The following is a 9,795-nucleotide window of genomic DNA, read 5'->3' on the forward strand; positions in this document are numbered from 1 at the left end:
GGGCCTGCGGTCACATGAATAGGATAGGTTACATAGCAGTCTGTGCACAGGGGCGCACAGTGACATTGGTGAGATAGGTGTGGCACCATGTGTGCGGCTGGTTAAGGGGTGGGGGGAGAGGAGCTTTGGGCCCGTGGTCACATGAATAGGATAGGCTACATAGCAGTCTGTGCACAGGGCACACAGTGACATTGGTGAGATAGGTGTGGCACCATGAGTGTGGCCGGTAAGGGGTGGGGGGAGAGGAGCTTTGGGCCAGCGGTCACATGAATAGGATAGGCTACATAGCAGTCTGTGCACAGGGCACACAGTGACATTGGTGACATAGGTGTGGCACTATGTGCGGGGCTGGTAAGGGGTAGGGGGAGAGGAGCTTTGGTATGCCCCCCCCAAAAAAGTTCTCTCTCTAAAAAGTTGCTTATTATCTGAGATAAGCAGAATTACTGTGAAATATGGCAGTATGTGCCGCCTAGCAGCGGTGCGGAGTAACACTTTTGTGTGGATGGTGATAGGATAATAGGGAGCCGTGGACTCTTTGCGCCTGATTTAGCAGTGCTATATCGCGCGCAGACTGGCAGAAGACTGATTGACAGTCTGCTGCCGTTTGTGGTCGGGGGGGCGCAGATTATCCGATGCTGCGTTGGACAACGCAGCTGGGATAAGTAATTACAGGAGGTGTGATACCTCCAGCTTCATTAACATATCTGCAAAGATCGCAATTGCAAAGCTGCCTGCATGTAACTTTGCTATTACGATTTTTACAGAATCAGGCCCTTTGTGCGCACCCCGCAGAACGGAGATGTGTAACCTAGAACAAAACACAAATTGCCAAGCGTCCAGCTGTAAGAGCTCCATAATATAGTAAAGTAATTAGAGAACTGTCTTCAGCCACGTAACACTCCGACACTTGTCTGCGAATACGCTTGAGCGCCACCGGTGGTGTTTTATTACACGAAGTGATTTATATTCATACTCTACGGCACTGGCATGAGATGGGCATCAGTCCCTCACCTTTATCAGCATGATGTCCGCGTTCTTGGAGAACGAGCTGTATTCGGGGTGAGGCACCAGCTTCACCGGGCGAAAGATCTGCTCTGTCCCTTCCAGCGCAGACAGCGAGTATTCCCCGGCCACGATTAGCATCTGTTTCTGCCTGTTGGAGAGTGAGATAATAATGGCCGCTTTCTATGGTAGGCTATAGCGCACAGAGGGGCCTCATTCAGAAGTGGACGCAGTGTCTATGTTGGACGCAAGCAGCCGGTGTTTCCAGTCTGCACATGGCTGTGGCATTAGCATAACGGTGCGGTCGGGCGGGCGGGCACCTCTGAATTAGGCCTAGAATCACCTGGAGCTAGGGAGGGAATTAGAACATGTACAATAAGAAGTGCCTATAGGTACATGTGTGTGGCAGCGCATATTGCAACATATTGGTAGCGCTATTGGGTTGTGTGCGGTCTCCTTGTGAACGGCCTCTATGGGCAGATCACATGGAATTCGGTCTTTCACATGTGCACAAAAAATATTGTCGCTCTACACAAGTCACTTCCAGTTCTGTGTCGGAATGAAAGTGCCCATATGTGCCAACGTCCACGGCTGCCCCAGATTTACTACATGATGCTAACGTCAGTACCCATCCGTCTATGTGAGTATCCTTGTGGCTTCCTTCCAATCGGATCCCTCAAACACCCCCGGCGGCGCGCACAGTGTACTGCGCATGTGCAGAGGGAAACCTGCGAATTTCCTCTAGCGCAAAGGACACCTCTTATCGGAAGAGCTTTCCTTTGCGGTTTACTTTATGCATACTGGAGTTATTAATGCCGACACGCATGCGACGAGTGGCGGGATGTATCACATGCAAAATGCGATGCGTTATGCACGCCGCCCAAAATAGGAATTATGTTGGAAAATGGGGGTGCGTGGGGCGAAAATCGGACAAAAAATGGGACACATAAATGGGAAAATTACAAATATTGAAATGAGTGTATACTCCCCGGTCAAAATGACAGCAATGAAATAAAAAGTCCATCGGAAATATGTGGCAGTTATAATATGCTTTTATAGGGGGAACCTTCAGTACACCCCGCAAAATCAAGCTGTAAGTATATAATTGGTAGATTTATGGGAAAGTAAATTAGGGGCATATGTATCAAAACTTGATGTGAGATAAAATTGTGAAATATAAATCACCAACCAATCAGCTCCAAACTATCATTTCTTAAACACAGCCTGCAAAATGCAAGTCAGAAGCTGATTGGTTGGTGATATATATCTCACAATTTTATCTCATATCAAGCTTTGATACATATGCCCCTTAGTATGGAAAGTAAGTACATACAGTGTAAATCCGGGGTCGGTTGTACTTTCCCTGGTTTTGCAGCACATTGAACAAGTGATGAGGGAGTGACACTGTACAGTATGCAGGAGATCAGTACAGGGGCTGCTCCAGCTGTTGCTCCAGCAGGTGAGTCATGTACCCTGGTGTGAGGACACAAAGCAGGGTGCGATCTGGGCCCATGATCCCACTGCAGAATGCCATACTAACACCGAATGGCACATACAGGGGACAGAGGCCTTGATTCAGAGCCGGACACTCTGACAGAGCGCTCGCTCTGAATCAGGGACGGTCTATTTTTTTTTTGGTGCGGCCTCCTGGCCGCTCGCATGGTTGTGGGTAACCACCTACAGCTATTGCGAGCGGCCATCAGGCTTGCGACGAGACCCTTGTGGTAGGGTGTCGTGGCCGCAAGCCCCAGAGAGCGTTCGGCTCAAATTGAGCCGGAAGCTCTCCACTGACATCACTTGTGATGTCAGTGGGGCTGCCCCCAAACGGTAGGCGTTCTCATGGGAACGCCTCCGTTTGGGCAGCCACCCCCCCGGCCCGCCCACCAAAGGGGGCGAGCTGTCACTCACCATCAGCAGCTCGCCCCCTTTGGTGCGAGACTTGGAGCGACAGATTGCCCGTCGCTAGCCGGGTCTCGAGCAAGCGCACGACGGAGCCGTGGGCCACCATCGACCTGCCTGCGAGCGCTCAGCGCTTGCGACCGGGTCTGAATCAGGCCCAGAGAAATGGGCCCGTCCCTGCGATGTGCTCGAAATAAAGTCTCTGCATCAGAGGTCTCGTCACTCCTCTCTTGGGACTACTGCGCATGTGCGGTCTCTTGACAACGCGTGTGCGGCGGCTATCGCCGGGGAGCATGCCGTAGGAGCACTTTCCCGGTTAGCTTTGCGAAGTGTAGCCCATAGACAGCAGCAGCACAACGCCGTCTTCACATCTGACAGCATAGCATAATCATCTCCCATAGAAACCTATGGGGTTGCGGCTGCTCTCGGCCCCTCAAGGGGCGTATCTATAATGGGTGCAGGGTGTGCGGTGCACACGGGCTCCTGGACCCACACCCTGCACCCATATTATCTAAAACTTACCTCTCCGAGGTCCTGCGTCGGGTGTCTCAGCGCTGCTCAAAATGCGGGTAAAATGGCCGCAGCAGCCATTTTTTAGGCGTTTTGCGCATACGCAGTAGACCCCGGGCACATTCTAGTGCTCAGAGTCTACTGATGCTGCGGTGGCCGGCTAGCCACGTTAGTCGGCTGCTGGCCACCTGGGAGAGGGGAGGGGGCCCTGGGCGGGGGGGATGCACACGGGCCCCCTCCTCTCTTAAGATGCCCTTGGATCCCTCCATAATACACTTAGAGAATACTTAATATTTGAGGGTATACCCCAAATACGGGTGTTTTCAGGGAATATGGGCAAATATTTCATGATAAATGGGCCCCATAGACACGTTTTATGTATGTACAATACATACACTCCAAGAGTCCTCTTGTATTTAATTTTGTACCCTAGAGTTTGGGGAAGCCCTTGTATCTCCTTAGGCTGTAGGTACGGGGTACCCTTTGGCATCACCCATACTGTACCCCCTGAATGTCATAGGACTGGATTTCCAACACAACTCTGCTAATTTCTAGTCATTCGCCATCCGGACTGGAATATGCGCTAATTAACCTGACAGCAAGAAGGCGGACACGGTGCGGCAAGGTGCGACAAGCGACACTGGGCAGCGAGCTCAAGCTCCGGTCGTAATTTACTTACTCAGTCTTACAGTGGGCAGCTGTGAGGACCCAGAAGCGGCTGACTAAGGACCCCCCGCAGAAGTGCAGACCCGTATTCCTCTTCAGGGACACCAGGTAGCGTGTGGAATATGGAGAGACGATATAACCTCCGACAATCCGCGGCATGCTGCGCTGCCCCTGACCTGGGGGATAACATAGGAGTTTTATAAATACAGATCCACGTAAATTTATTACAGAATTCAATTCCCTGCCCGCCTGAGCTTACAATCTAGTTTTTTGGTGTCTGTATAATTATTATAACTTTGCCCCTGCAACGTAAGCGTTTATCGGGATGCCTCCCGCCGCCCTTCACATGCATGCCGGCATTACTTACGCTGGTTTGCATGAAGAAAATCACAAATGACAGCTCTCCCGGTAAGAGTGGTCCTTTGCGAATGAGGGACTTTCGGATCTATGACCCAGAAGCCCCATGGTGTCATTCTGCGCATGCAGAGAGACGCCAGAGGGGACTGAGGCCCTGATTCAGACCCGGTTGCACTGACAGAGTGCTCGCTCTGAATCAGGGCCGGGCTTTTTGTTTTTTGGAGCGGCCTCTTGGCCACTCGCATAGCTGTGGGTGACCACCCACAGCTATAGTGAGCGGCCATGATGATGGTCGTGATGGTCAAGACCATCGCGACCATCGGGCTTGCGACGAAACCCTTGTGGTAGGGTCTTGTGGCCGCAAGCCCCAGAGTATTCTCCCACTGACATCACTGGTAATGTCAGTGAGGCCGCCCCCAAACGGTAGGCGTTCTCATGGGAACACCTCCGTTTGGGCAGCCACTCCCCCCCGCCCGCCCACCAAAGGGGGCGTGCTGTCACTCAACATCGACAGCACGCCCCCTTTGGTGCGAGACCCGGAGCGACGGATTGCCCGTCGCTATCCGGGTCTCGCGTATGCGCACGACGGAGCCGGCTCCGTCGTGCGCATGCGCTCTGGGCCTCCATCAACCCGGTTGCGAGCGCTCATCGCTTGCGACCGGGTCAGAATCGGGCCCTGAATCCAGCTCATGCTCTCTGCAGAGAGAAACCATTAGGCTTCTATAGGGTAACACATCTGAATTTACTCTTCTGTGATCTCTCCTTCTCTCTCAATACAAGGATGGTGCCGCCATGACCAGGCATGTAGAGGGGAGGCATGGCACACAGGTCCCCCAGCCCTTAAAATGCCCATTAAGACAGCACTCCCTCTCTTTCTCTCTATCTTTCTCTCTCTCTCTTTCTCTCTCTCTCCCTCTTTCTCTCTCTCTCTCTTTCTCTCTCTCTCTCTTCCTTCTCTCTCTCTCCCTCTCTCTCTCTTTCTCTCTTTCTCTCTCTCTCTCTCGAACGAAAAAGCTCTAAATGCTCCTTATTAATTATTAATTACAAATAACAGACACAAACTGATTGTAGCTTTTCTTGTTGTTTAGAAGCACCGTCAGCTGCGGTTATAGCTGTGAGTCTCTATCAGCTTTGTACATCAGGATTCCGCCATTTTCACCCATTTCTCTTTGTAATAGTGCGCGAGTTCCTTCAGGTCCCTGACAGGACTGAGGTTTGGTCACTATGTGTGTTTGCATTAATGGCTTTTGCTGTTGGCTTTGGGTCCTTGGGTCTCATTCAGTCCCGGTCGCAAGCGCTGATACGCTCGCAACCGGGTCGATGGTTAGCCCTGCGCACGCACAGCGGCCGCACTGTGCGTGCGCAAGCCCCGGAGCAAGAGAGAAACTTTCTCGTTCCGGAGCTCAATACAAAAGGGGCGGCTGTCGATGTTGATCGACAGCTCGCCCCGTTTTGTGGGCGTGGCGGGGGTGGTGGTTTCACAAATGGAGGCGTTCCTTAAGGAACGCCTGCCGTTTTGTGGGCGGCCGCACTGACATCATCAGCGATGTCAGTGGGAAGCTTCCTGGAGCTTGCGGTTGCCGAGACCCAACCTTAGGCTCTCGTCGCAAGCTGCGATGGTGTTCACCATCGCGACCATCACCCTGGTCGGTCGCTAAGCTGTGGGTGGTAAGTAACCCACAGCTTAGCTAGTGACCAGGAGGCCACACTAAAAAAAAGGAAGCGGCCGCCCTCGTTCAGAGAGAGCGATCGTTTCTTGCGACCGCCTCTGAATCAGGGCCCTTGTCCTGCTGGATATAGAATTATCCCAGGTCCTAGAACTCTGCCGCAATGCAGCTAGTTTTTATCCTATATCTTCCTCCATCCAATTTGCACTCTTCGTGTGTGTGTGTGTGTGTGCGTGCGTGCGTGCGCGTTGGGCGTGGGTGCAAGTTTTCGATTTAAAAGCAAATAACGACAGTTGGTTAGAATTCCATATATGAGCTTCATCATAAAGATCAAAGAAAAGATAACAGATATGAGAAAACACTATTTCAAATCCCCTATAAACTTAGAGCAACGTCATGTCCTTCATAAAGATATAATCAGTGGTTTAAATCCCTGAATAAATCTGTGTCAATTTTATAATGTAGGAAATAGAATTCTAAAGGCTGAATACTGTTTTTATATACTGCGTTCACTAACTTAATGTAAACTTGTGCAGGTATAAAACATTTGCATTGTAGATCTATAATCATCCCCTATGTGACGCCTCCTTTCTCGGTAAGTTACACTGCGAGTATGTAGTGATTACCAGGCAAAGCCCTAAAGGAGATGATGGTATCTCTGAAAAGCTCTGTGGAATATGTGTGTGCTATATAAATAACTGGTAATAAAATAATAAATAAAATAATATTATACAGTATTATGACCAAGTATTAATTTCACTTAATATACAGCGCCCTCTGCTGGCTGTCAGAGGTTCCCCCCCCCCCCCCCCAAGATAAGTTCTTAAACTTTTATATATCTACAAAAGTCACTGACCTAGAACAGTAAGTAAATGATTAAATGAAAATGATTTGCATAGGAATGATAACATTTGCTGAATTCTATGACTCTTTAATGATTGAAGCCCTTGCTGGACGCCTAAGTTACCTGGCAGGTGGCTGACACCAGTTCTTTCTATACAGACAATATGATGAGAAAGGCATCACATAGATATCCCACTTTAGTATATAGCGTATATAGCGGAGTTCACCAGCTATGGCAGATCCACACTTCCCGGCACGCCCTGTCAGCATCTGGCCTCTTGCTGGCATGGCATGCTGAGTCTTGTGGTTCTCCAGCGGCTGGAGAATGACAGCTTGCCTAAGCCTGGTATATATAAGCGATCCAGGGGACACTCGATTCTTTTTGCAATACATGTGAAATCATTTGTAAGCTTGCCATAGCATCCCTTTCATTCGGGACACATAGGAATTCTCCAAGTCTGCAGTTCACCTGGTTTTAATCAGCCACAGAGCCTGTGTAATCTATCTATCTATCTATATATATATAATATATATCAGAAATATTTTGTGGAACCGGTATCGCATGCATCCCGCGTTAGCTGCTAACACTCTTATCCTGCCGCTCCCTAATCCCCAGCAGATGGATCCTGTAACCGCTGTAATAGTTACGTTACCAGAACTTGCAGAACCGGACAAGATTTGGTCACAAAATAGTGTCTGAAACTCACCGAGCGACCCAGCAAAGTGCAGGAAGAGCAGCAGCTTCAGCTTATGACGATCCATCTTACAGAGCTGCGATGGGTTCAGGTGCCCGGGGAGAATTCAACTGCAAGACCCGCAGGACGCCTTCGCAGACAGCCCCGGTTCGTTTTTCTGCCTCCATGGCAACACGACAGCCGGGGAGAATGGTCTATTATTCCCATACGGTACCTGAGGACGGAGGTGACAGCTGAAACGTCTCGTCTTTCCCCAACATCTGCCATAAGGCCTGTCACTGGCACCTGCAAAGACGAGAATCTCTTCCGTACAAGCTGCTGTGCATCCAGGTCGTCACCCCGAGGACGGAATGAATTAGATCCCAATATCACGTTTCCGTTACATGTGTATTAACCCTGTCATTCTCAGCACTATAAAGGTGGATGGATATATAAAAGATATAAGATTATAGTACTGTCAGAACATTGCTGGAAAACTTGTCACGTTTAAGTTGCTGCAACAGAAAACCTGCCCTGCTCTGCAGAACTTGTGGCTCCTAATAAATAAACTCTGATGATGATGGTTAAAGAAAAACAACGGTTTTACCATATTTAGGGGTCTATTTATGAAGCAGCGATAACACCGTGTTTGCTGACGGGAGGGGTTATTGCTGTTTTGCAGGGACAGCTGATCTTCGGGATGAATTGCTCCGGTGCTCGCGGCGAGATAGAATGTTTGTTATCGGGGGCTGCCCGGCCCACAATAACTAACAATGACTAAGGGCCTGATTCAGCAAGGAATGCACGGATGCAGATGCACGCAATCGGCCGATTGTTGCGTACTGCGCATGCACATTCATCAAATTGCACGTGCGCGAACTAGCTACTGCGATGGGAACTGCAGAGGCTACGCAGACCCGGTGCACAGTGATTGACAGGAAGCGCCGTTTGTGGGGGGTGATTGGGCAAACGCAGGCGCGCCTGTGCGTTTGGATGGCATTTTAGGTGCGTGCATATTTAAGCCCTTGCGGCGATGGCCATAGCCTGAGGTCTAGTTGCATGCAGGAAGTGGCAGAGATCCTGCGTGAAGTCAGGTCAACCACCGATATGCTAATGTGTTTGATGATTCTCAATGTTTCCGCTGTCTTGCGTGGTGTAACAGGACGCACGTTAAGGGAAGTGGGAGGTATTGTGTAGTGCTGGGAGTAAGCTTGTTCTGCGTGCGTTATGCATTTATTAGCATATGCTCGCAGCGGACGGGTTCGTGTTCGTCTGCATCCGTACGTTCCTTACTGAATCAGACTATAAATCCCTATGTGACTTAATTTAACAAGGGACAAAAAGCTGAACTTTTCATCGCAAAACAATGACATCTTGGGATGGCGTTACCCTATATCCGTCAATGGGGGACTTGCAAGAGGGCAGGCATGCCATTACTACAGGAAATCCTTGCCAGAAGTGGAAAGCTGCTGGTGAGGAAGAGAAAACCTGTGGGCGAGGTTTTCGCTGAGACGCTGAATTGGTGAATTATGGCGCCACTGAAATCAGCTATAAAAATTAATTTACGGTAGGAAAATCTTCAATTTCCCCATTATAAAAAAGTCAGTCCATTTTCCCGGGACTAATCTTGAAAATGTTGTAACAAATTTGGATTTTAGAGACATTTTTATTCACTAGTTTTAAATTGATGAAACCATCACACCCCTCTTACTCCCTCCAAGGAAAAGTCTCGTCGCCGGCACACTCTAATCTGGGATTTTGATTGTTTTTTGTGAACTAAACCAATTACGTAGATTTTGGTAACTGTAACATGGTGGAATTGCTACTGATATTCTAAAAATCTTTGAATTTTCCAATAAAATAAATGGTCCACGCATTTCAATGGGGTTTCCAGCATGCAAGCTGCATATAGAAAAGCCAATGAAAGGAATTGCCCATTGAAATTATGTAAAATGAATCAAAAATAGAGTTTATTTATCACTATTTCAGCAAATTGACCTTTAATAGAGGCTCCACTCTCCCCAGTGCCTGACTGGTAGCTCAAAGTTATAGAGTGAAGAAAATGAGTCTGCCATTTATTTCTCAAATATTAAATCGGTGAATCCAGGAGGTGATATTTGTTCAGCCGTCTTGACCTGACTTTCAGCACTTCAGATGGGGTTTTTAATTTTTGTAGG

At 49.1% G+C, this 9,795-nt stretch overlaps 1 protein-coding gene across 1 annotated transcript; it reads right to left on the reverse strand.

Annotated features, from left to right (window-relative positions):
- Window positions 1-1,011: 1,011 nt before the first annotated feature.
- Window positions 1,012-7,706, reverse strand: LOC148430808 (serine protease 1-like; the record flags this gene model as incomplete). Its single annotated transcript, XM_088466465.1, has 3 exons — window positions 7,652-7,706; window positions 4,091-4,253; window positions 1,012-1,153 (listed from the first exon to the last, which is right to left on the reverse strand). Coding segments are annotated over exons 1-3 (360 nt in total), but the record flags the coding sequence as incomplete, so codon positions are not given.
- Between the last annotated feature and the right edge of the window lie 2,089 nt (window positions 7,707-9,795).

Source organism: Taudactylus pleione, unplaced genomic scaffold (assembly GCF_031769625.1).
Source record: "Taudactylus pleione unplaced genomic scaffold, aTauple2 ptg003151l, whole genome shotgun sequence".
In the NCBI taxonomy this organism is placed as follows: domain Eukaryota; kingdom Metazoa; phylum Chordata; class Amphibia; order Anura; family Myobatrachidae; genus Taudactylus; species Taudactylus pleione.